This window comes from Pteropus alecto, unplaced genomic scaffold (genome assembly GCF_000325575.1).
Source record: "Pteropus alecto unplaced genomic scaffold, ASM32557v1 scaffold190, whole genome shotgun sequence".
Taxonomy (NCBI): domain Eukaryota; kingdom Metazoa; phylum Chordata; class Mammalia; order Chiroptera; family Pteropodidae; genus Pteropus; species Pteropus alecto.
In genome coordinates this window covers 2378066-2405723 of record NW_006430462.1, presented here as the reverse complement: position 1 = coordinate 2405723, position 27658 = coordinate 2378066, and the positions used below count along the sequence as shown (strand labels likewise).

General features: G+C 35.1%; 1 protein-coding gene and 1 long non-coding RNA gene across 2 annotated transcripts in view; one reads left to right on the top strand and one right to left on the bottom strand.

Annotated features, from left to right (window-relative positions):
* Positions 1-15973, bottom strand: part of LOC112480309 — a 59588-nt gene extending 43615 nt beyond the window's left edge. Inside the window, exon 1 of the long non-coding RNA XR_003046551.1 lies at positions 15853-15973. This is a non-coding gene — a long non-coding RNA (uncharacterized LOC112480309). The remainder of the gene's footprint in view (positions 1-15852) is intronic.
* Positions 15974-16097: 124 nt separating this feature from the next.
* The window catches only part of PITPNB (phosphatidylinositol transfer protein beta), a 61874-nt gene continuing 50313 nt past the window's right edge, over positions 16098-27658 (top strand). The window contains exons 1-3 of the mRNA XM_006904871.2: positions 16098-16247; positions 21915-21945; positions 24749-24894. Of these exons, the coding sequence (XP_006904933.1) occupies positions 16228-16247; positions 21915-21945; positions 24749-24894 (197 nt within the window). The 5' untranslated portion in view covers positions 16098-16227. The remainder of the gene's footprint in view (positions 16248-21914; positions 21946-24748; positions 24895-27658) is intronic.

Sequence of the window (27658 nt, the reverse complement as noted above, 5' to 3'; positions counted from 1 at the left end):
ACAAAATAGTCATGGAGATAGAAACTATGGAATAAGGAAAATAGCCAATGATATTGTAATAACTACATATGGTGTCAGAGGGGCACTAGATTAATTGGGCTGATCACTTTGTGAGTCATACAGATGTCTAATCACTATGCTGTACACCTGAAACTAATATAGTATTGTATGCCAACTATAACTGAAAAATATTATTACTTAAAAAAAGTGTTATATTCTTTAAAAAAAAAAAAGACAGTATCAATGGATCTATGGGAAACAAAGAAAAGAAACAATATTCGCATTATAGGAACTGCAGGAGAAGATACAGAGAAAGGAATGAAAAAAGTATATTTAAAGCAATGGCTGAAAATTTCCCAACCCTGGGGAGAGAAATAAATATCCAGATTCATGAGACCCCATAGGATGAACTCAAATAGAGCTACAGTGAAACATAAAACCAGCAAGAGAAAAGAGAGAAGTAGAATATAAGAGAACTCTCATAAGCCGATACGTGGATTTCTCAACAGAAACTTTTCAGGCCAGGAAAGAATGGGAAAATATATTCAAAATATTAAAAGGAAAAAATCGTCAATCAAGAATTCTATAGCCAGGAAAGCTGTCCTTCAGAAATGAAGGAGGGATAAAGACTTTCCTGAACAAACAAAAGTTGAGGGAGTTCATTATCACTGGACTGCCTTACAAGAAATGAGAGTTGACTGGAAGCAATAGGGCACCAATTAACATCATAAACACATAATAAGGTGGCATAAAACTCACTACTGATAAATATTAGATTTTCTGTAATACAATAATGATGGTGTATAATTCATTTACAATTCTAGTTTAAAAGTTAAAAACAAATGTAGAAAATATATAACTATAATAATCAGTTATCAGTTCACTCAATATAAAAATATGTAAGTTACAACATCAATAAACCTAAAATGTGAGAAGTAAAAATGTAAAGTTTAGGAATTCTATTGAATTCTATTAGTTTAAAATAGGATGTTATAATTTTAAGATATTTTATGTAAGCCTCATGGTAACCATAAGAAAAACCAGTAGGTATTTATTACACTAAAGAATATGATAAAGAAGTCAAAGCATACTAATGCCAAAAGACATCAAAACACACAAAAAAGGAGGAGGATAAAAAACCATTTACAAAATAACCAGAAAACAATTGGCAATAGTAAGTTCTTACCTATGGCAATAGTAAGTTCTTACCTATCGATAACTACTTTAAAAGTAAACAGATTAAATATTAAATCAAAAGACATAGAATGGCTTAATGGATAAATTTTAAAAATCCAATGATATGCTGCTTTCAAGAGACTCACTTTAATCTTATAGACACACATAGACTGAGAGTTAAGAAATAGAAAAATATATTTCAAGCAAATAGTAATCAAAAAAAAGCAGAGGTAGCTTTATTTATACCAAAATGGACAAGCGCATTTTAAACTAAAAATGTTAAAAATAGATAAAAGAGGTCACAATATAATGATAAAAGAGTCAAGTCATCGAGATATAACAATTGTAAATATTTATTCACCAAATATCAAAGCACATAAATAAAGCAAAAACAGCTAAAAGGAGAAATAGACAGCAGTACGATAATAGTTAGGGACTTAAATTCGCACTCTCAACAATGGACAGATCATCCAGAGAATCAGTAAGAAAACAGTGGATTTGAACACTATAGACCAGTGATCCTCAGCCTTTTTGGCACCAGGGACTGGCTGGTGCTCCTAAGAGAATCTTAATGCCTGATGATCTGAGGTGGAGCTGAGGCGGTGATGCTAACGCTGGGGAGCAGCTGCAAATATAGATGAAGTTTCATTCACTCTCCCACCATTCACTTCCTGCTATGCAGCCCGGTTCCTAACATAGTACCATGGCCCAGGGGTTGGGGACCCCTGCTATAGACCTAAGACCTAACAAATATATACAGAACATTCTATCTGACAACTGCAGAATACAATTCTCAAGCATACATGGAACATTTTCTAGGATAGATGATATGGTTAGTCCATAAAACAAGTATTAGCAAATCCGAGAAGAATGAAATAACACCAAGCATCTTCTCTGACCACAATATTATGAAACTAGCAATCAACAAGAGGAAAACTAGAAAATTCTGGAATACATGCAAATTAAACAATACTCTCCTGAACAAAGGATCAAAGAAGAAATTAAAAGAGAAGTTAAAAAGTATCTTAAGACAAACAAAAATGGAAACACAATATACTAAAACTCAGGAGATGCAGCAAAAGCAGTTCTAAGAAGGAAGTTCACAGGGATATGACAATTAAGAAAGATCCCAAATAAATGACCTAACTCTATGTCTCTAGGAACTAGATAAAGAACAACAAACTGAGACCACAGTTAGCAGAAGGAAAGAAATTAATAAAGATTAGAGCAGAAATAAACAGAACAGAGAACAGGAAAAAAATAGAAAAGGTTAACAAAACTAAGAGTTGGTTCTTGCAAAAGATAAAATTGACAAATCTTTTGCTAGATTAGCCAAGGGAAAAAAAAGAGAAAACCCAAATCAACAAAAGAATAAATGAAAAAGTAGACAATAGCTACTACAGAAATACAAAAGATAATGAGAGGCTACTATTGAACAATTACATGCCAATAAACTGGACAACCAAACAATTCAGAAAGTCTTATAAACATACAACCTACCATGACTAAATTAGGGAGAAACAGAAAATCTGATCATTACTACTAATTAGGAGATTGAGTCAATAAAAAAAAAAAATCTAATCTCCTAGTGAAGAAAAGCCCACCAGATGGTTTCACTGGTGAACTTTCCAAACATTTAAAAAAGAATTAACAACATACTCCTGAAATTCTTCCAAAAATATCAAAGAGGAGAGAATGTTCTAAAACTCATTTTACAAAACTAGCATTACCTTGATACAAAATCCAAAAGAGGACACTACTAGGAAAAAAAGAACTATAGGCCAATAACCTTTATAAATATAGATGTAAAAATTTTCAACAAAATACTAGCAAACTAATTCAAGGAGCACATTAAAATGATCATTTATGATGATCAAGTGGGATTTATCCACAGGATGCAAGGATGGTTCGACATTCACAAATCAATCAATATGATACATCACATTAATAAAATGAGAAAAATCATACAATCTTAATAGTTGCAGAAAAAGCATTTGACAAAATTCAACATCCATTCATAATAAAAAATCACTTCACAAATTAGATATAAAAAGAACTTATCTGCACATAATAGAGACCACCACAGTTAATATCATACTCAATGGACAAAGGCTAAAAGTGTTTCCTCTAAGATCAGGAACAAGACAAGGGTGCCTACTTTAACCATTCCTGTTCAACATGGTATTGGAAGTCCTGTAAACAGAGCAATCAGGCAAAATAACAAATAAATAAATAAATAAATAAATAAAAGAACAAAAGAAAGAGAAAGCATCAGAATTGGAAAGAAATTGTCTCTATTTGCAGATGACATGATTTTCTATATAGAAAATACTAAAAACTTGCCCAAAAAACAGATAGATCTAATCAACAAACTCAGCAAAGTTGCAGAATACAAAATTAACATATAAAAATTGGTAGCTTTCCCATATACTAACAATGAATTATCTGAGAAATTTTTTAAAAATCCCGTTTACAACAGCATCAAAAACAACAAAATACTTGGGAAGAAATTCAATCAAGCAGGTGAAATATCTCTATTCCGAAAACTACAAGGCACTGATGAAAGAAATCAAAGACACATAAAAAATAGAAAGATACCTTGTGTTCACTGATTGGAAGAATATTGTTCAAATGTCAATACTAAAAAAGCCATCTATAGATTCAATGCAATCCCTATCTTAATTCCAATGGCACTTTTTAAAGAAGTAGAAAAGAACCACCCTTAAAAGACTCTCAATAGCCAAGGCAATCTTAAGAAAGAAGAGCAAAGCAGGAAGCATCATACTTCCCAATTTCAAGCTAAACTATAAAGCTATAGTAATCAAAACAGTATGGTACTGGCAAAACAAAACAGACAAATATACTGAATAGAATCCAAGACCCTGAAATAACTAAGTATGTAGTCAACTAATATTTGACAAGGGAGCCAAGAATATTCAACGGAGAAAAGACAGTCTCTTCAATCAACTGTGGTGGAAAAATTGTATATTCACATGAAAAAGAGTGAAACTTGACACCTATCTTCCACCGCTCACAAAAATTAACTCAAATGGATTGAAGACTTAAATGTAAGACTTGAAATCATGAAACTCGGAGAAGAAAATATATGGGAAAAGCTCCTTGACATGGGTCTTGGCAATGAATTTTTGGAAATCACACCTAAAGCATAAGTAACAAAGCCAAAAATAAACAAATAGGATTAAATCAAACTAAAAATCTTCTACAGAACAAAAGAAACAATCAACGAAGTAAAAAGACAACCTATAGAATAGGAAAAAATATTTGCAAACTTTGTATCTGATAATGGGTTAATATTCAAAATATATAAAGAACTCATACAACTCAAAAGTAAAAAAAAAAAACAAAACCAAAAACCAGAAAACCAAAAAAAAACAACAAATAATCCAATTAAAAAATGGGCAAAAGACTTTTTTCCAAAGACATACAAACGGCCAACAGATGCATGAAAAGATGCTCAATATCACTAGTCATTAGGGAAACTGTATCATCTCATACCTTATATGGCCATTATCAAAAAGACAAGAGATAACAAATGTTGGCGAGGATGTACAGAAAAGGAATCCTTGTGAGGTGCTGGTGAGATTGTAAATTGGTACAGCCACTATGGAAAACGGTATGGCAGTTCTCCAAAAAATTAAAAATAGAACTACCATACAATTCAGCAATTCCACTTCTGGGAATATATCTGAAGGAAACAAAAACATTAACTCAGAAAGCTATCTGCATCCTCGTGTTCACAGTAGCATTATTTACAGCAGCTAAGACATAGAAACAATCTAAGTGTCCATCAACAGATGAATGAACACCATGTGGTATATATACAATGGAATATTACTGAGCCATCAAAAGCGAAGAAATCAAGCCATGTGTGACAACATGAATGTATCTCGAAGGCATTATGCCAAGTGAAATTAGAGAAAGACAAACAGTGTATGTTGTCACTTATATGTGGAATCTTAAAAAGAAAAACTCATTAAAAAAGATTTGATTTGCGGGTACCAGAGGTGGGGTGTGGGGGGAAAGGGGATTGGAAGAAGGTGGTCAAAGGTACACATTTCCAGTTATAAGATAAATAAGTACTAGGGATGCAATGCACAACACAATGACTCTAATTACCACTGCTGTATAATGTATAGGAAAGTTAAGGGAGTAAATCCTAACAGTTCTCATTACAAGGAAAAAAATTATTTTCTCTTTTCTATTTCTTTTTATTATATCTATATGAGATGACAGACAGATGTTAAAGTTACTGTGGTAATCATTTCACAATATATGTAAGTCGAACCTTTATGCTGTACACTTGAAACCCATATAATGATGTATATCAATTACATCTCAATAAAACTGGAAAAAGAGTATCATAATGTACTTAAAAATAGAAAATGAATGTTAAAACAATCTGGCTATAATCTGTCAACAAGAGCCACACGTAAAACATTAAATAAGGCTGCAAGTCAGGTGGTAAAAAACAATAACACTTATAGGAGAAATTACACAATGCCTTGCATTTGCTTTAAAATATCCCCCCAAATAAATTGTGGAGGGAGAGTAGATGAAACAAAAATGACAAATTGTTCATTGTTGAAGGTATTTGATAGACACATGAGAATTCACTAGACTCTTCAATTTGCATATGATAAAATAGCTTTTGAAATAATAAACGAGTTTAAAAAGACATATCTCAGGGGAATACTAACCCAAAGTAACTTGATATACCTATATAAATATAGATGAAAGGTGAAACCATTGCTAGAGCAGCATCACATATCATAAGAGTATCAATTTGCCTGAAAGATGTAAAAGTTTTTACATCATTTTATGAACCAAATAGTGTAGCCTCGAAAGTATATGGCAAAAAAATAATAATAATTGAAAGAACTACAAAGAGGAAAAAAAATACATCAATCACTATATTGGGAAATTCTAACACAGCTCTTTCAGGAATTGTTGGAATACACACACACTATCACTATGGAGTTAAGAAATTTGAACAACACAATAAACTTGGTCTAATAGTCCAAAAATTGAAGAAAACAGATTTAAAAAAATAGGACTTTAATACTATGACAATAGTTCAACCATAAAATTAAGCATTAGGATAAAATGGATCAGACAGTAGATGTGAAAAAAGAAAGATGTGCAAAAATTTACAAAGAAATTCCTAGTTAGAAGGCAGAGGAATAGGAGTAATTAAGAACACGTCTTTAGATATGGAGCCTAAGAGAATGTGTAGAAAGCTAGTTTTTGTATAGTGCCCACTATATGTTGTATGCTGTAAATAAATCTTCCTCTTAATCTTAGGAAACTCTTTAAATTATATATTACTATACCACAGATAGGAGTCAGATACTATAAACAGTCCAGTCAGCGTTTTCCTGGCTCCAAAGCCAATATTCTTTCCATTATAACATGCTGGCGTTAACAGCCAGATGGGAAGCTAGCACACATGCATACGTGTAGATGATCATCAAATATTCTCTAAAAGATATTTGCCCACAACAAAAATTATATGGTCTTTGAGTACAGTAGTAGTAATTGTCTCACTCAGATCTAGTTACAGAACCAGTCTCAACCAACTATTCATAAGATTATGAAGGTTATTGAACACAGCATAGTTCTGCAGAAAAAATTAAAACAACACGAGCTACTATTTTAAGTATCATTTGCCCCTTTTTGTAAAGTACTATCTGAATCTCATGTCTTCTGAAGCCACATTCTGCTATAAAGTATGAAATGGGGAAAATACAACATCCATTTTGACAATAACAAACATTTCCTTCCATAAAATATTGAGCGATCTAAATCCTTTTCCATGGATGTCTGCCTATTTCATTAAGTATCATCAGCATCTAGTACTATAGATGAGGGCCTCATAAATGTTTTTCTGAGAAGAATTAAAAAGCAAATGAATGCATGTATGCGAAACATTATAACTGGTCTTGCTTTGACTCTAGCTTGCTAAGATTCCCCAGGTGATTCTAAGTGGCACTTCTAAGTTGGGAAAACCTGAAGCAGGTCTCTCTAAAGCCCTTTGAAGCTTTAAATTCTATGACTTATATCTTAAGTCAGCATATCTTAAAACATACACTTAAGTAAAATTTATCAACAAAAATCTGATTTCCTCAAATCACAAAAATAATGAAATTGAAAATTTATAGAATTTGGTGCAAAAGAACTGTAAGCAGGATGGGGATGGAGAAATATAAGATAGTAACTTCTTCAGTGTAAACCAGGATTTCAGTGTTGAGGAAAGGAGATAAAAAAACAAAAGAGGTTAAGTAAAAGAGGTTAGTCCTGGACTTGAAGTAGTAAAAATTAGTAAAAATTCATGAGTACTGTACCTTTAACAAAGCTATTTTTGTATTTATATAATTTATAATTTGTATGCTTGGAAATTCTAATATTGGTGCATAATATTTATAACAAAATGTTAAATTTTATATTTAGATGATAAGTAAACTTTACTCACATAATTATATAAGTGTTTGTGCCATATTTATGCACTATTTAAATATACAAAATATTTTTTAGCTATAGCTTCTAAAAAGGACTAAGAACGATAACCAACCAACCTATTAGCCATGTCATACCTAGCACAAGATTATGTTCTCAATACCATTTGCTGCTAAAAGAAACCAAGGTTTCTTGGCAAAATAAAAGATTCCAGTCTGAGGCAGCACACAATGCACAAGACCAGTATTTTCATGTTCAATCATGTCATATTATTTACCAAGGAAATTATCAAAGATTACTAGGAACACATCAAAAAGACTCAAGATGCGACTTGAAGAGGCTTGACTGGTCAAAGGTAGAACACTTTGAGCAACAACAATAAGAACAGTAAGTAATATATAAATCAGTACCGCAAATGTGTTTAAAACTACACTAAAAAATAGTAATTGACCACCATTAGAGGTTAATAGAAAACCAATTCTCATTTTGAAAACTGGTTTAAAAAAAAAAGGACAAAAATCAAGGGTTTATTCTGCCTTTCCAATATAAATTGTACCACTAGACATATTGAAGTATTCTAGGCAATAAATCAAGAAATTATTGACTAAGAATATCACTATTTTGCAATCTCCCTAAAATTAATGGATTTAAGCATTTAGCAGTAATGGCTGATATCACTTTAAAAAGACAATGTGTGTCTCCTGATGGAAGAACACACTACCACTATGAAGTAGTTTGCCAAAAATATTGCAGCTGAACCTGGTCAAGTCTGTAGATCTTAAGAGGAGCAAAATTCAGAGTGTGGAAATTCTACAGATGAGACAACCCAATTTCCTCAATAAACTGCATGGGAAAAAGAGAGAGGATTACATGTAAATTAAAAGAAGCAAATATTAAACTATAGAGTTTGGGGGATGCATAATAGGGTGATCAAAACTATAAAGAAAGGGAAGGAAGTGATTTCTATAAAAGTCATGGAGGTGATTACTTTTAGGGAAGAGGGAATTGGGACTGGAATAGGGTACATGGAGAACTTATGAGGAGACTGGCAAAGTTCTATTTCTTGACCTGATGGAGATAACAAGTGTCATTATCCTTATAATATTAATTTGTTTTATGTAATTTTCTTTGCATCTGTACTACATTTTACAATGAAAAAGTTAAAAAAAAAAAAAAGTTTGAAAACATGCCAGAATAGTTTGGGGAAATGGGTAGTCTCATACATAGTTGGTGGGAGCATACTCTTATACAATCTTTGTGGAAAACAAATGGCCAAAATCTGTAAATATTACAAATGTACATACCCTTTTAATGACTTGCTTCCATTTTCAGAAATTTATCTTACAGCTACACTTATGCATATGTGAGATGTAAAAGGTTATTTATTGCAGGACACCTTTAATAGCAAACTACTGGATACAACCTAACTGGCTACCAATAGGAGATAATCAATTATAATGCACTATACAATGGAATTATCATGCACCTACAAAAAAAATGAAGCAGCTCAAAGTAATCCACAGATTCAAAACAATCCTTATCAAAATCCCAGTGACTTTTCTTTGCATAAATAGAAAACCTATTCTAAAATTCACATGGAATCTCAAGGAATCTGGAATAGCCAAAACTATCTTGAAAAAGAACAAAGCTGGAGGACTCATACTTCTTAATTTCAAAACTTACTACAAAGTTACAGTAAACAAAACAGTGTGGTACCGACATACAGACAGACATATAGGTCAATGAAATAGAATAAAGAGCCCAGAAATAATCCCTTGCACATATGGTCAAATGATTTTTGACAAGGGTGCCAAGACCATTCAACAGAAAAACGAGTCTTTTCAACAAATGGTGCTGTAACAACTGGATATCCACATGCAGAAGAATGAAGCTGGACCCTACCTAACACCATATACAACAATTAACTCAAAATGGATCAAAGGCTTAAATGCGAGATAAAACTTTTAAAACTCTTAGAAGAAAACATAAGGCAAAATCTTCATGACCTTGGATTTAGCAATGCTATCTTAGATATGATACCAAAGGCATAGGAAATAAACAATAAATAAACTAGACTTCATGAAAATTAAAAAATTTTGAGCATCAAAAGACATTATCAACAGAGTAAAAATTCAACCCCATAGAATGGGAGAAAGTATTTGCAAATCATATATTTGATAAAGGATTTACATCTAGAATATATAAAGCTTCTAAAACTCAACAACAACAAAACAATTTGAAAATGGGCAAAGGACTTGAACATACATTTCTCCAAAGAAGATACATAAATGGCCAGTAAGCACAAGTAAAGATGCTCAACATCGAAATTACAATGAGATAGTATCTCACAGCCATTAGGATGGCTACTATCAAAACACCAGAACATAACAAGTGCTGATGAGGATGTGGAGAAACTGGAAACCTTGTGTCCTATTGGTAGGAATATAAAATGGTACAACAGCTACGTGATTCAGCAATTACAATCAAGATATGTAACAGCAATTCTATTTCTGGGTTTATATCCAAAAGAACTGAAAACAGGGACTTTAACAGATATTTGTACACTCATGTTCACAGCAGTATTATTTACAATAATCAAAAAGTAAAAGCAACCCAAGTGTCCATCGACGGATGAATAAATAAGCAAAATGTGGTATATACATACAACATAATATTATTCAGCCTTAAAAGGGAAGGAAATTCTAACACATACTACAATATTAACCTTGAGTATATTACGCTAAGTAAAATAAGCTGGGTACAAAAAGACAAATATTGAGTGATTCTACTTATATAATACTTAGTAGTCAAAATCATAGAGACTTTTTTTGCATGTAGAATGGTGATTGCCAGGGCTGAGAAGAGGCAGGAATAGAGAGTTACTGCTTAATGGGTGTAGAGTTTCAGTTTTACGAGATAAAAAGAGCTATGGAAATGGATGCACAACATTGTGAATGTATTCAATATTACTAAACTGTATACTTAAAAATAGTTAACATGGTAAATTTTATATGTATTTTATCTCAATTAAAAAAATGAGGAAAGAAAAATATTTGAAATGAATCATAGATCTAAATGTAAAGGTAAAACTTAAAAACTTCTAGAAGAAAACATAATAAAATAAAATCTCTGTGACTTTGGAGCAGGCAAAGATTCCTTAGGACACAAAAAGCAAGAATCATAAAAAACAAAATTGGCAACAGATTACCTCAGAATTTAAAATTTCTGCTATGTGAAATATACCATCAAGAAAATGAAAAGGCAAGGTGCTTGATGACTGGGAGAAAATATCTGCGACAGACTTCTGAGAAAGAACATACCTAGAATATATAAAGAACTGTTGTGACAATAATAAAAGAACCAATTTAAAAATGGGCAAAACATCTGGACTCTTCACAAAAGATGTACAAATGGTCCATAAACACATAAAACGGTGCTCACATTATTAGTGTTCAGAAGAATGAAAAATTAAATTACAGTGAGATATCACAGCATATCCACTAGAACGTGTTGATGGGGATGTGGAGTAACTGAACTCCCATCTACACATTGTTGGTGGGAATGTAAAACCATGCAACCACTTTACAGATCTATTTGGCAGTTTCTCCTAGAGTTAAGCATGTACTTTCTTTATAATCCAAGAGAAATTTTCCCAAGAGAAATGAAAACCTTTCATTTATAATGGCCAAACACTGGGAAGAACTCAAAAATCCACTAACAAGTAAATGAATAAACAAAATCTGATATAGCCACAATAAAGGAACATCACTCAGCAATGAAAGACTGAACTACACACAACAAAACTGATGAATTTCAAAAGCATTATGCTTAATGAAAGAAGCCTGATACAATAAGTACATACTATATGATTCAATGATATGAATCTAGAGAGAATAAGCATGCCTAACTTACAGTTACGGAAAACAGTTCCCTATATGCCTGGGGCTGGGAGTGTGATGAGACAAATAGGGAAAGCTCACAAAGAAACCTCTTTAAGTGACGAAACTGTCACATATCTTGACTGTGGTAAGGATTACCAAAAGTATATATTTGACAAAATGGTCAAATATAATGGGTGCACTGAATTGTATGTAAATTATAGCTCGGTAATGTTGATTAACATTTCCTGGACATTAGAAGATATAAACAACATTTCTCCTTTATAAAATAGGGATAATAATAGTACCTACTTTATATGTGCTGTGATGAGTAAATGGGTTAGGGTTAGCATTAATTAGGTCATGTGAAACATTTAGGACCTACCATATAACAAAAACTCAAAAAATGTTAATGAGATAAAATTTTCTTAAATAACTGCATTACAGAGTCACTATAAAGTATCATTCTTAAGTGTGGGGGGGGGCGGGGGCGGAACTTTACCCCCCAGGGGACACTGGGCAATGTCTGGAGACATTTTTGATTGTCATGACTAGAGGAGTGCTACTGGCATCTAGTGGATAGAGGCCAGGGATGCTGCTAAACATCCTACAATGCACAGAACAGTCTCCTCAACAAAGAATTATCTGACCCAAAATGACAGTACAGCAGAGACTGAGAAACCCTGGTGTAAACAAAGTGACACAACAATCCATAGAGGGAAAGATATAGCACACATAATCAACATAAAACTCAAATCCAAAAAGGCTATACCATCTACAAAGAAAGAAAAAAACAAAACAATAGGAAAATGAGCAAAGAACAAGGCCAGCAAATATGAAAAGATCCTCGCCGTACAGAGAAATGCAAAGTGAGTATGTGCAATAGCATTTTAAAACCAATATAGTGGCAAAAAATGAAAGATTCTGACAATACCAAAATGTTGATGACAATGCAGAAAAAGAGAATCTGAAAGTGAAAGGGTAAATCATTATAGCCATATACAAATACATACATAAATGTATGTATACATATATTCACGCATTAGGATGAATAGTGATTAATGATACTATTTACCTCCAGGGATAAAGGGAGTAGGATGGGGAAAAACTTCATTATATCTTAATTTACATAACTGTTCTGCTCTCTGAAAGCTGTAAGCTTTTAAATGATTGCTATTCACTAAACACCTATTACATATCAGGTAACATGCAAGATAGGTGCTTTATATATATTCATATATTATATTCCTCACAACAAATATATGTTGTAGATATTAGTAGTTCCTTTATAGATGAGTAAATTGTGTCTGAGAGATTAACTTACTCAAGGCGCATAACCAACAAGTGGCAGAGCCAGGATTCAGGCCAAGGGCTTTCTACTGCAAATCCCAATCTTGTTTCTCCCAGTTGTACTATATTATAAAATGCACTAATGTTTGACAGAATTAAAGCATTCCTGGGAATATTTCTAGTTTTCATAGAAATAGTTTCATTCAACATAATTTTCTGATAGAGAGAAGATAAATAAGATGGCAAATGCAGAGTAAGCAAGGCAAATGAAAGCTACAGACCTCTCTCCTGAGAAAAATGTACACACACATGAAATTATATATGTAATTTCAGTGGTTCACAAATTCCCTGTGTGGACCAACCAACCAAAAGGCCTTTGGATTTCATGTTAAGAATGTCTCTTTAGGAAAAAAGGGAGAGATTCAATTACAATATTTAAAGGATTGTTCAAATTTCTTCAAAGAGTTGTCCTTTATTGACTAGTACATAAAATAAGTGTTTCAAACATTGCTCGTGTTCAGAAATCTTTTTGGTAGGCCTCAGTGAAATCTACCAATATTTACTTTAATGAGCTCTTTGCTCTAGAACTGTATACAAGGGAAGAAATGAGACGGTAGTTAGTTATAAGAAGCTTGTGGAATTAAACTCAATTGGACATGTTGTGTGCAAAGGTAACCTGTGTCGAGGGTTAAAAGTTAGAACAGGGAACAAGAGACTTAAAGAGGTTGGATCTTTTCTACATTCAGAGACAAAGTACTAATAAGTTATAGCCCATCTTATGTCCATATTGGTAAAAATGCACAAGATTCAACATCTTTTAAAGCAAGAAGATACCACACAATCGAACTCTGTTAATTTTTTTCAAGTGTAATTGTCTTTTTCTTTACATGTCTCTCTTATTTTGGAGTGATGGTTCATGTCTTTCCTACTCTCTAGTCCTCTTCAATATTCCCACATTCTGCCATTTTTCTCTCGAGCAGTTGTAATGTACAATTCAGTTAGAGATATCGTGTTTTCTACCAACCTAGACAATTTTGAATTAGTATGTTTTTTTTCCCTCAATAAATACATCTAAACTGGTTACTTTCTTAATCTATCTTTGTGGTTTTCAATTGAATGTTTTAGTAAGAATCTTTAGATGAGAAAGGGAGACAATGACCATACTGCACACTAGTTCAGAGTTGTGCTCCATCCAGCACACTATCTCTTCATTTTATAAACATTTTAGTACTAAGAGCGGTAACTGTGCTATCCAGGCAATGGAATTAGTGAACATTTGTGGAAAGACAAAGTTACAGATATGCTCTACAACACCCTTATTTTTCTTAATATTTGATAAAGCATGCCAACCATAAATTTATCCGTTTTTAAAGCTATTTATATTTTTAGCTTGCATAACATTTGCAGAGAACTGTGATATAAAATGACTACTTATAAGTTTGGCAATTAATATTACCTTCTTGGATCTTAAATAACATTTCTGAACTAAGATACAGGGGTATAATATTCAAATATGTAGTTTCCCTATTCTTACGTCTAAGTATCTTCTGGATTTTGACCATAATGTCCTTTCCATAACTGAGAACAATTATGTCATAGGTTGTCTGTATGCCTCGACTTTTTATTTTTATGCAGAAAAAGTCAGTGTAAAGATGAGACTTTGAAGTTTTAAAAACCTGGATTTGAAAACTGATTCTGTTAAAAAACTAGCTGAATGATTTTTGCACAAGTCACTTAACTGGGCTTTTTGAACTGCCACCCCACGCCCCTTTCTAAAGCATGCTAAAATACCTTCCTCATACTTATGTTCTAAGGGAGAAATGAGATAAAGCATCTTTATTACCTAGTACAGTATTTGGCATATAACAGGTGCCCAAGTCAATAGAAGTTATTCCCAGTTTCTAAGCTCCCTTAAAGAGCATAGTGCTTCTTCACACACCACAGAAACTGAATGAATCCCAGGTACTACTTTAGGAGGAAGTTTCTAGCTTTTTGGTAAATATTTTACTATTACTTTTGAGGCAGCCCTAATTGCATAAGGTGTATTCCAGTATCAAATATATCATATAAACTTACATGTGTTTTAATGACATTTTAATTCTATCAATAACCTTTCAACAGCTTCCCATGGTTCTTATAATACAATTCAAATTCTTTACTATGGTCTAGTGTTGTTTAATCCCAGTTTATTGCCCTCCCTCCCCCCACTTAAGATGTTCTAGCCACACCTGCCCTTTAAGTGCTCCTCAAATACCCTCAGGGTCTGTTTTCCTCTAGGGAATGCCTCTCCCTATCTTCATTGGCTGTGCTATTTATAACATTAGACTCAAAACTGGCCTCCTGTAAGTCCTTCTCATGATTACTCTGCTTCCCCCATTACTCTACTTTATCTTATTCATAGCACTTAGCACTATGCCAAATTCTCTACTTTCCAAGCGAAGACTGGGACCGTGTCAAGTGTTTCCAGATGTTTCCTCAGTGCCTAGAACTGTGCCTGGCACAGTGTAAGCAAGTGAACCCTGGGCTACAAATCTTAAGGTTCACCTTTTGGCTTTCAGGCTTGACCCAGGGTATGGGTAGGAGGGCAGCGTGGGGCCTACACTGTGACTGCACTTCCCAGAACAGGTCTGTTTCCTGAGTCTTACTTATAGGAAACTGGGTCGGGAGTGCCGGACGCACCTCCTGTCTGATCACAGCAAGTGTGGGATTCTGGGTTCTCGGGCAGGGGTGAGTTTGGGCGTTGGGAGAACGCGTGTGGCCCTAGCAAGGTGAGTAATGGTCAGACGGCTGCACTCACGAGGCTTCTGGAATATGCACGTCAGCCCCGAGCCAGGTGAATCTCTTACCGCGGAATCTGATGGGCCCACTGAGGGAAACAGAACCGCGGCGTCGGCCCCCAGAACCCGGGAGAAGTCCTTAATGTGGGCTCTGAAAGTGAGGTGTCCGTCAAGAACGCGGGCCTCCTTTCAAATGCAGTGAGAGTGTAGTACTGGTCACAGAAAACGGCTTCCAAGGAACCGACTCTAACACTCACCAGAAAGCGTAGGCTGCACTTATGCCCCGAGGGAAATTGACTGTAGGGAGGAGCCTTTGGGAGGAGACCGGCAACCGCTCGCTAAGTTTGCGCAGCCGCAGTAGAAGCCGCACGCCCCACGGCCGACTGCGCAGCCGCAGTGGAGGCCTCGTACGCCCAGGGTAGGGCGCGGAACTGGGGCGGAGCTAGCCCCTCGCGCGCGCTGACGCGACGCGTCTCGGCGGAAGGGTGTGGACGCGCAGGCGCTGCGGTGGCTCCGTGGTCAGAGAGGCGGGGCCACGCCGGCGCAGTAAGTGGCGGTAGCGGCGGCGGCGGCGGCGGCGGTGGCAGCGGCGGCGGTGGCAACGGCGGCAGCTGTGAAGGTGTTCCGGGAAGATGGTGCTGATCAAGGAATTGTGAGTGGATCCGTGGGCGCGAACGCGCCCCCAGGACGGCGGGGCTGGGAAGTTCATTGATTGAGAAACGGTAGCATATTCCTGAAGAGTGAGCCTCGGGCCGGCCGCTCCCTGCGCGCGCCCCCTCCCCCCGGCCCGCGCCCCCAGCCCAGTCGAGGTCCCCTCCCCCCGCGCATCCCCAGACACTCCCCCCACCATGGTCGTTGCAGTAACACTGCTGCCCTCTCCCCCGAGGCAGAGGTGGCTGTGTCCCGGCAGGAGCGCGTGGCTCGGGAAGGCGCGGCCGAGAGTTTCCGCTGAGTCCCGCCTTCACCCCAACCCCCCACCCCCAGTCCCACGGGTGAGACCAAGGGTGAGGGACGTGGTGGATCTTACTGTGTTTGTGATTTGTCGTCTGGAGTGGAGCCTGCCTGTAACCCGCGGGAGATGGGCTCGTTGGGTGAAGGCAGCCCCGGTGTCTGAACTCGAGGTGGGACGTAGGCGTCCTGAAGTTTATGCAGGAGCCCCGGGAGTCTGGAAAAGCTGCCCTTCACTGTGCAGCTCAGTTGACTTGACCGCAGAACCCATCTCTCTGCTCTGAGCCTTAGTTTCCACATCTTTAAGGTGGGGTGACAGTCTGGGCTCCACCTCTTACGGAGTTGAGATGATGTGTTTACACGTGGTCTGTCAAATAGAAAGGTTTCCAGGTGCATTAGACCGGCGAAGTGATTTTGTTGAAAAGTTACGGTGTTTTCCACCCCGAAAACTGACTATCACAGGAAATCTGGTTGGCAGTGATTGTTCAGCTGTCACAGCTGGTTCAATTTCGTCATCATCCCTTGGGCAACTAGAGATTTCGAGTATGGCCCGTTCTTTCGTTTTTCAAATGCTGTTTTCATTTTAAATTCTTAAATAAAAATTTTGGCTTAATTTAGCTATTTACGGACACCTTATTTTAGTGTTAGTTCTCAAACTTCTTTTAAAAAAGAAGCGACAGGAGTCAGCTTACAATCCTCGAAAGATTCCCTGTCTCGCTGAGAATAAAAGCCAAAGCCTTTACAAGAGCCTGAGAGGTCTTGCACTATTTTCTTTTCGGCCCTGATCTCACTACCCTTCCCTGCCTATTCCAAACTCACACACTTCCTCACTGTTCTTCCCCTACTCCAGGAAAAACTCAGTTCAGTGCCTTTATGCTTGCTGTTCCTTTTGTCTGAATGCTTTTCCCTCATCTCATTAACGCCCTTCTTTCAGGTCTTAAATATCATCACCTTCTTAGGTAGTCCTTATCTGAAGACTTCATTGCAACCCCCACCTTTTGGTATCTGCCTTTCCTGCTTTATTGTTCTCCATAGCAATTATCACCATCTACCACGCAGTATAATTATTATTTTTTGTATTTTACTGTATGTATTCTACTACATGTAAACTCCGTGAATTTGTCTACTTTACTCACTTCCATATCTTCAGCTCTTAGAATAGTCCCTGGCACATAATAAGCATTCAGTAAGTAAATTAATGAAAAATGATAACTTTAGTCAGTGACAGGGATCCTGAGAAAAGACACATTTTCAGTAAAATCTGATTTATAGTATTGAACTTCGGATTTATGTAAAACTTTTTTCCAGTTTTTACAATGTATCATGTGAGTTATCTCATTTGTTACTCTTTGTATAAAGTAGGTAGGTGGCAGATATTAAGACAAATGGAGGATGTAAGACAGAAGGAAATTGACTTGGTGCAGGTCCCATAGGACCTGAGTTACAGAACTGATTTTAGATCACAGATCGTCATTTTTCATTCATTCTTCCCTCCTAAAATGTGAATTGTTTAGTAGAGTCTGTTGTCAGTTATGTGAGGCGTATCAAGGTAACTCATGGAAAGCAATTTTCATTGGGAATTTGCACACTGTGCTTTTTAGGAACCATTTTTATTACAAAAATTTGAGTGCACTGAGTTAACAAATGTCAAAATGTATCCAAAGTATAATATTTTCTCCTAAAGAGTTACAAATTACATTTCTTGATATTCACTCCTTAAGTATGTCTCTAGAATTTTTCTTACTCCTAGGCTTTTCGAAAGTAGACTTTTTATTTTCTGTTTGAGTATTTCCAATATCCAGCCCAGCTTCTAGTCTAACATTGTAAGTACTCAGTGTTTTTGAATGAAAAAAATGATCCTTCCTACTCACAAGTCAGCTTTCTAAAATTGTTTTTGGTCAAGAGCAATGAATAGATCATTCCTATGTGAAGATGTTGGTATACTATAAAATACTTTGGCTAATATTTGTTCTTTAAAAATACCATCTATTTTTGAAGTGAATTAAAAGGTTAGAAATGATTTTTCAGGGTGGGGTTTCCTTTCAAGTTGTTACTTAAGCAGTAGATGAAGTTGCCATTAGTATAAAGTCTTGGTTTTAAAAAACTAGTTGCTAGTTCCATTTAGAAAATTATTTTCATGAGGCTTTTTAGAGAAGTTTGAAAGTTTTCAAATACAGGCATACTTCAGAGATCTTGTAGATTTGGTTCCACACCAACGCAATAAAGTGAATGTCGCAGTAAAGCAAGTCACACAGATTTTTTTTTGTTTCCCAGTGCGTATAAAAGATATGTTTACACTGCACTGTAGTCTATTAAGTGTGCAATAGCATTAGGTCTTTAAAAATGTACATACCTTAGTTAAAAAATAATGCTAAAAAATGCTAACTATCATCTCAGCAGATTGGAAAAATGACATCAATAGATTTCTTGAACACAGGGCTGCCCAAAACCTTCATTTTATAAAAACTAAAATAAAATAAGAAAAAAAGAAAGAAAATACAATATCCGTGAATTGTAGTGAAACAAGGTATGCCTGTTCAGGTTTCTCCCACTATCCAAAAGTAGAGTGTTCCATGAAACCTTTCATTAGCTGAAATGGCATAAAGCAGAAGCTGTTAACATTAATTTACAGCTGACCCTTGGAACAACGCAGTGGGAGGTAGTTAGGAGCACCAACCCCACCTCCACAGTCAAAAATCTGAGTATCTTTTGATTCCCCAAAACTTAGTTATTCCTTGGTACCCACAGGGAGAGAATTGGCTCCAGGACCCCAACAGATACCGAAACCTGTGGATGCTCATGTCCTCTATAAAATCGTGTAGATCAATGCATATGGTTGATCGGCATCTTCAGACTCCCAACAGCAGACTGAAAATAGCACAGACATTTAATGGAAAAAAAATCTGTGTATAAGAGAACCTGCACCGTTCCAAGCCGTGTTCAAGCCATATTGTTCAAGGGTCAGCTCTATATGAAAAAAGTTTTGAGAATTCCCAGACCCAAAAAAATGACCTACAAAATCATACCAAATATGCTTGTGTCCAGTTTTACACTAAGTATAATGCCTTTGTGAGCTCTCTTAAGTTTTTCTGATATCTTAAGACACATCTTGCTAACAGATGCACAAAATAAATCGAGATAAAGCAGAGATGCCCACAGTTTAAAAGCTCTGGCAGCTTGATGCTGAGAACCTGAGTGTAGCTCTCAGGGAAGAAGCTTGGCAGGGCCACTCTTGCCGCTCGCAGGTGAGAGCTGCCTTTATGACATCTCCTGTGAAACTTGCTGAACATTATTTTCTCTCTCTCTCTCTCTCTCTCTTTTTTTTTTTTTTTTTTTTTTTTTTTTTTGTGAAAGCAAAAATCCTGTGGCGAACTTTGAAAATGCAGGGGATACTTGTACTGCTTTTAACAGAAAATAAAAACCTGTTTCTTCTCTCTTACTTTTTATTAAACAAATCTTGAAATTATTTGACTCATTCATTCAGAGTATTTTAATCAGTCGTTTTCATTTTGTGTAAAGGTTTCCCTAGAAGTGTTATTATATAAAAATAGGTATCTTCATGCTAATGAGCAGTTGCTAAAATTACTCAACAGAGATTCTTTGGTTTTATGAACCTTTAGGGAAGTCTCTTTCCTCTGTATTCCTTCCTTCCATTTCCTCTGAAGCCCATCATCTTGGTTCAGGCCTTTGTAAGCCCTTGCCCAGCCTCCTCAAAGATGACTTTCCCCCACACTCCTGCTTCTCAACATTTTTAAGCACCTAGAGATGACTTCTTCAGGTTAGCTGTAATTATGTCTCTTACTTTTTGGAACAACTTCCCAGGATTCCTTGTTACCTAATAAATTTAATAGATTTTTTTTACCGTTATATTGTTGGCTCTGAAAATATTCTCACAACCTATATCTTTTTTTCTCTATCTTTATCTAAATCTTTCAAAATATGCTCCCAAACTATATCTTACTCTTCCCCCTGACCACTGCACTCCCTCCACCCCAGTATATTTTCTCTTACTGAGGCAGTGAGCGAGTTATTGTGTACCTGAGGAGACAACTAAAATTTAGACTAGGTATGAAAGGACTTTGTATATCAACTTTATTCTTGATGAGAATAGAAATTAGTAACCATTGTGATTTCGAGAATGTTCGTTGTCTTTAGATGACCATTATTGGAAAGACAAAGAGTGATGAGTGATCCCCAGTAGTCAAGGAGGAGGGAATTACAGGAGACATATTTTATACATGTTGGAGATTAAGGTGATGTGAGTATTCAAGCACAGATGTTTGAGGAGAATAGGGAGAGAGAAGTAGGTAGAAAACGCAGCTGAATAGCAGTTGGAATGAGAAAAAAACTATTGGGAATTTTCTATAAAATGAAAATCAAGGTGACTGCCTTGAGGTTTTCTTCCCCCATTCCTTATAATAGAAAGAGTTAAAATAAGATTTTAAATGGCTCTGGTGTAGTTTGCTTAATAGGAGGGAAAAGTCTGAGAAGGACCAGGCCAAAAAAAAAGAAGAAAAAAGTTGCTATTTTGGACACCAGCTATTATCATGAGACAATTGATATTTAAGGATAGGTTTAAGAGTTTATGGTGGAAAAAGGTACTTCCCTATAAAAATCTGGAGGTAAAATTCAATATTCTGATATAAAATAATTAGCCATAATATATACATACACACATATACATATATTTTTGGAATTCATCTTCAGGAGCAGTAGCCTCCTTATGGGTCCTTGTGTGTCCAATAACAAACTCTGTTGGACAGAGTCAAACATATAATCAACCTTACATTAAATCTACCTAGGGTTATAGTTATAAGGTTCAGGGTATTTTCCATAGTAAAGTTTTTTCTTATAAAGTCTGAAGGACTGTTTACTTGTTTTTTTCTTAATAAAGTTGAGGAATAATTGGGTAATGGGGATCAATTTTGGGTAGAAATCATTCATAACATTGAATGAGAAGGACCATAAAACCATAATGCATAGTGTATAGTTGGATAATGAAACCATACTAAAAATTTCATCAGGGCAGCCTGACCAGACAGTGTACAAATAATACATTCTGTACCCTGCAGTTTTCAATTATGAGTTTTTTCTTGTTCTTTACTCCTCACAAGCAGTGACGTAATTTTTGGGGTCCCAGTACAATGAGGACGCTAAATGCCAGTGATCATTGAGAGCCCAGAATGGTAGTTTAATTTTCCATTAAAAAACCCTTATTTAGAGCTATAGGCATTGAAAAAATCCTCTTTCATAGATAACATCCTTGTTCCAAGCTATGGATTTAAAGTAGAAGCTTTTTTAAACATAAGAGATCTGTTTTAAAACTGCCTATTTCATATGTAACACATTCTTTTTCCTTCCATCTTTTTAGTCGTGTGGTTTTGCCCTGTTCTGTTCAGGAGGTAAGTCTTGTTTGATTCTGTATTTTATTCATACAGTCTATTTTGATATGTTAACCTAAAGTCATGTTTTCATTGTATTCATTTTCTTTACGTTTTAGTTTATGCGACAAAATGAATTAAAGTGTATAACAGGTTCTTACGCAGATAATTGTAAATGAATTTCTGTAACACTGCTTTGTTTTGGAAAGATCTAAAGAATGTAGTTTAACCTCCTGTCCAGGGCAGTTATTCTGTCTACTATATCCCAGAAAAAGGAGATTCTTGCCTCAACCTAAGCATTTTAAAGTTAAGTAACTTGCTGCTTAAAGAAGCAGCCTTCTTTACTTGTTCTTGGCTATTTTAAACATTGTATTTATTTTAAGCCAAAATCTGCTTTCCTGTAATGTTTGACTGTTGTTTAAGTTCCTTCCACTTGAGCAGAGGGGAATAGGCCTGTTGTGTCTTGCATACGATAACCTTTCAGATTTCCTTTTGGCAGTTCTCTCTCCTCCCTCAATCCCTCTTGTTCCATCTTCTCTACATGAGGTTACAAGGTTAAAAATTCCCAGCAAGTTCATTTGGTCTAATATAACATGACCTCTAGACTTCCTCACCAGCTGGTCTCACTACTGCATGTGTTGTAGTTGTTAGTCTCAACTGAAAACAATATTCCAGATGTCTGACTAGCACATAACTGTGAGAGATTATTGTCTCCCTTGATCTGTACATGATACAGAAATATATCACCCATTCAGAAGTTGCATGTTCTGCAGTTGTAGCTATCTGTAGTATGGCCAAGAATGAGGATAAAAGCAGAGATGACTTCTGAGAAATCAAGATATGTTGCAAAACATGTGAAGCCCTCTGAGTCCTTGTGTAACTTACACAGTTTGCACTTGCTCTGTTATCCGGTTTTCTTAGAGCTGAAAAAGGATTAGAAGCAGTGAATTGGAAGTGGGACAAAACAAACTGATAATCTAAGAAGTGACAGCTGACAGAAGACAGAAAAATAAAATGCAGGAACTAAAAACGAGTAGCTCTCTGGTACTGTTTAGTGTAGACTTGAACAGAGCTGTATATATCTCAGTATTGCCTGAGGTTTCATTGTGTTAAAACACTCAATAAAAGCCAGGCATCCCTATTCTTGTATAATTGATTGTTTGAACTGGAATGTGGAAACTGACATTCGTTTTTGTTAATTTTTTTCTTTTGGTTTCAGCTACTTGAAGCAACTTGAAATCTTTATGAGTCTTGGTGTTGTCACCCAAAATAATCTCAGATCTTTGTTATACTCGGACTTAGTAAACACACCTCTTGTCTTCAATGAAAGCCTAGTGGCATACCACAAAATATTAGTCCATTAAGAATATTTTTTGGATACTGTTGTTTAGTTGTTTCTATATAAATTTGTGTTACTCTGTTCCTGACCAAGATCACATTTATCTTTGACTTAGAGACATTTTAATTCTAGTTTTAAAATATGACAGTGTTGAAAGTACATTTTGAAGAACTTAAAAGTTGATTGTAGCATTACTGGACCAACACATTGTATCACAAAAACCAAAAGAAGACACATAGTCATCTCTGCCGTCTAAAATCCTACAGAAACTTATTTTTGATTCATTTAAGAAATATGTTTGGTTGCACCTTCCTAAACCCTTCTAAATTGGAGTGAGAGGGGAGGGAAGGAGATGTGTTTGTGTGTTAAAATTAATCTGCAGAATAGCATCATATTTCCAGGGGCTTTTTAGATGTGAATATTTATGGAGCTTACAACTACCCCTACTTTTTGTACCACAAATAAAATAATTGGTTTTGAATTATTAGTTTTTAGAGGTAGCTTTTCTTTGAAAATACACTTAGAAAAACATTTCTTCAGGCTGTCTTCATGGAGAGGGGAAGAAATTTAGCCAGATTTGAAGAGATTAGAGATGGTGCCATGGTTGAGTCACTAGGAGCAAATTAAAACCTAAGAACTTTGCTTTTTATCACATGTCGGAATGGTTAGTGACTCCAGATTGGCATAGAACAATGTTGCCCACCCGCAGGTATTGGCACAGACCACTGCAAATTCTGGTTCACTTTAAAATGAAATAGAAACCACTATTAGCAGTTCCTTGCCTTTTATGGTAATACTTGTGTATTTATAATACTTTAAAAACAGTTTGTTTACTGGAGCACTTAACAGTTCACAGTTCTGGTCCAGGATACCCAATACTGTTTCTGTTTAGGCAGACAAAGGCCAAATTGGGTACCTCATATATAAGTCATGGGAAAAAAGACCCCAGAGGTCTACTAAAATTTAGACTGTAATGGTTCTTTGTATTTGCAGGCTTTTATCATTATACTTTATATCTCTCTTTTTTATTATTGAGAATGGTATTCTGGTTGCTCAGTTTTCTTAATTGGCAAAGTGATAATTATATACATGTTATACCTTTCTCAGAATTTTGTAAAATTAATGAGATACAATAGATGTGAAAATGCTTTGGAAAATACAAATGTATACTTATTATTCGAAAAGTTGAAGTTAATGTTAAGACATTTTTTTGATAAGTGGATAGTATATATTAAAGCACCAGAGTGTTTGTAACTAGCAGTTTTCTTGAGTAATGGAAATCTTGTAAAATACTAGAGTTTCTTGAGCTCTGTGATTATGTGTCTTCCTAAACATTAACTTCTAATTTGAGTCACATTTTCACGTAGAACATATGTGCTAAATGGTTTGGAAATGCTTTTCTATATCATTTATAGTAAGATTTTAGTGTAAGAGGTTTCCACAGTTACTACTGACTTATTGAAATTCTGTTCTCTGAAATTTCAGTATCAAGTTGGGCAGCTTTACTCTGTTGCAGAAGCTAGTAAGAATGAGACTGGTGGTGGAGAAGGAATTGAAGTCTTAAAGAATGAACCTTATGAGAAGGATGGAGAAAAGGGACAGTATACACACAAAATCTATCACCTAAAGAGGTAAGAAGGGTAGTCACAATTGATGCTTAGTCATTACATTAAATATTTAGCTTACTTATTAAGCGTGTAGCTATCTAACTTACTAGTAGATGTGCTGAGGTACTTTTTAAAATTTCTATATGACAATGTGTTGCATTTTAATTTTTTGAACTCTTCCCCCCTTTATTGGTTATTTTTAAATTGTAAAAGTCATATATCTGCTTATAAAAAAATTCAGACAACATAGACAATAAAATAAAAACTTCATCGCCATCTCTTGCCATCCTATATCCATAACTCCAAAGAAAAACACTAGAAGCCATTTAGTTTATACTTCTATATCATTTTCTATTCATATTCAAATAAATTTTTTAAAAAACAGACATATCACTTGTATGATTTTTTTGTTCCGTACAATAAATGGAATTATACCATATATATGGTTCTACAGTTTGCTTTATTTTTCATGCAATAATATATTGTGAACCTCCTTCCATGTTATTTAATGTCCATGTCATTCTTTTTAAAGCTGAGAAAAATTTCTTACTATGGACATAATATAGTTTACTTATCCATTCTCTAAATGATAAGTTGGCAGCGGTTTTTTTTTTTTTTTGGTGTTTTATAGTTTTTGTTAAAAATGGTATTTCTATGAACATGGTTGTACATAAATGTCTTTACGCCTTAGGTTACTGTTTCTCTAGGAGAAATTCATAAAAGTAGGATTGCTGAAAGGACATGCTCATTTCAAATTTTGATATTGCTGCCAGATTTCCCTCCAGGAGTTTGATAGTGTTCATTTTTCCATATTTTTCTGTTTTTAATTTTTGCCAATTTGATGCGTAGAAAATAGTCTCTGGTTTAAATTTGCATTTCTTTACTAGTGAGTTTGTCTTTTCATGTTAATTGACCATTTGAATTGTGTGACTTGACTGTTCAAATCCTTTGTTTATTGTTTTTATCTGCTTAGTTTGTAGAAGTTCTTTTGCACATTTTCCTGAGTTTGGCAGTGTAATCTCTTATCTTCGGCATAAATATTTTAAAATAGAAAATACATACCAAATTTATCCAAGGACAAAAGACCAGTAATGGTTTCAAGAGGCTGTTTTGGCAATAGTCTCCCAGTCTATTAAAGGTAGGAGGGAGTCTTTGCTTTTATCTTGTCTTTAGTCTCTTTGTAGTGAAATGAATAACTCTGTGTTTTGTAGAGCTCCTTAAAAGTTATAGATGAGTTGTGATGATCAGTATTCTTCACATTGTCTCAGTTTAAGGCTACTGCTTGATTTATAGAGACACATGAATATTAAGCAGGTTGTCATTTTATAGAACCTTAAATTTTATTGTTATTTTCTTTTAGAACACAGCATTTCTTTGTTTCTGATGCAGGTTTTAATGAAGGCAAAAACTGATCAATCAATTATCCATAAAGACTGTCTTATTCATGGTTTCTATTACTTTGTACCCTAAGTCCATCTACTTTTTTTTTATCTTTTTGACGTTTAATATTTTAAATTACTTTGTACCCTAAGTCCATCTACTTTTTTTTTTATCTTTTTGACGTTTAATATTTTATATTAGTTTCAGGTGTACAGCATAGTGTTAGACATTTATATAATTTATGAAGTGATCCTTCCAATAAATTCAGTACCCACCTGGCACCATACACAGTTATTACAATATTATTGACTGTATTTCCCATGTTGTACTTTATATCCCCATGAATATATCTTAAAAATGTGTCAATTAAGAGAAAATTTTAGCATTCTACGTGGTAGAATCTGTGTAATATTTATAGTACTGATTAACTTATGTACCCTCAGAATTCTTTTTATTAGCATTTTACATTCACTCATTAATTGAATTTTACCAATACATAAAACTTCCTTTATTATAAACGTTCAGCTCGGGGGGTTCTAAAATAAACCAGAAAGTTATCTATATTAAATTTTCTTTTGGTCTGTGATGTCTTTATGTGAATAAACTTAACATAGATTTAAAATTCGTCATTCGAAAACTAAGATTTGGAAGGTTGGGGAAATGTTTGATATATTATTACATGGAAAAGACCAATTGCTAAATATGTAAATATTCATATGTATACATATGTAATATATATGTTTTTTTAAAGTAATCAGATAAAAAGGCTAGAAAGAGCATCATTAAAATGTTAAGAATGTGGTTTAAAAATTTCTTTACTCTTCTGTATTTTTGTTTAATGAGAAAAAGCGATAAATACTATTTTTGAAACATTTGATTTAGATGACACTCTAACCATAAATAACGAATCTCTTAAGTTGAAGAGGAGTATGTAAATATAGTTAGTGCAAGAGATATTATTGCTCTGGAGAGTGTATTTGGAGATGAGAACAAGAATTCCTCGCATGTTTTTGGTGGATTAAATAAAGGAAAACTTTGGCTCTCTAGATGCTAGCCTCCTTGTGCACTCAGCCTTCTGGAACAGTTTTTTCATTCCTAAGAGTCGAAATTATTCCATAGTACCCTTTTGTTTTACCCTTTTATGCGCTCATTTACACCTCATTGCAGTCTTGAGAAATAGGCAATGTATACATTGTATGTAAGAAGACACTAAGGTACATACTTACCCAAAGTCACACAACTGAAAAGTGGTAGGGTGGTGACTGATACCTACAATCTCTGATTCTAATGCCGTGCTCTTTTGGTCACAAGTAGGCAGTCCCAAGTGCCTGACAATGAGCACTCAACCCAGTGAACACAGGTGTTTCATAAGAAGGGAGGGAGGGGGTCTGACTGGATCATGAGGGCT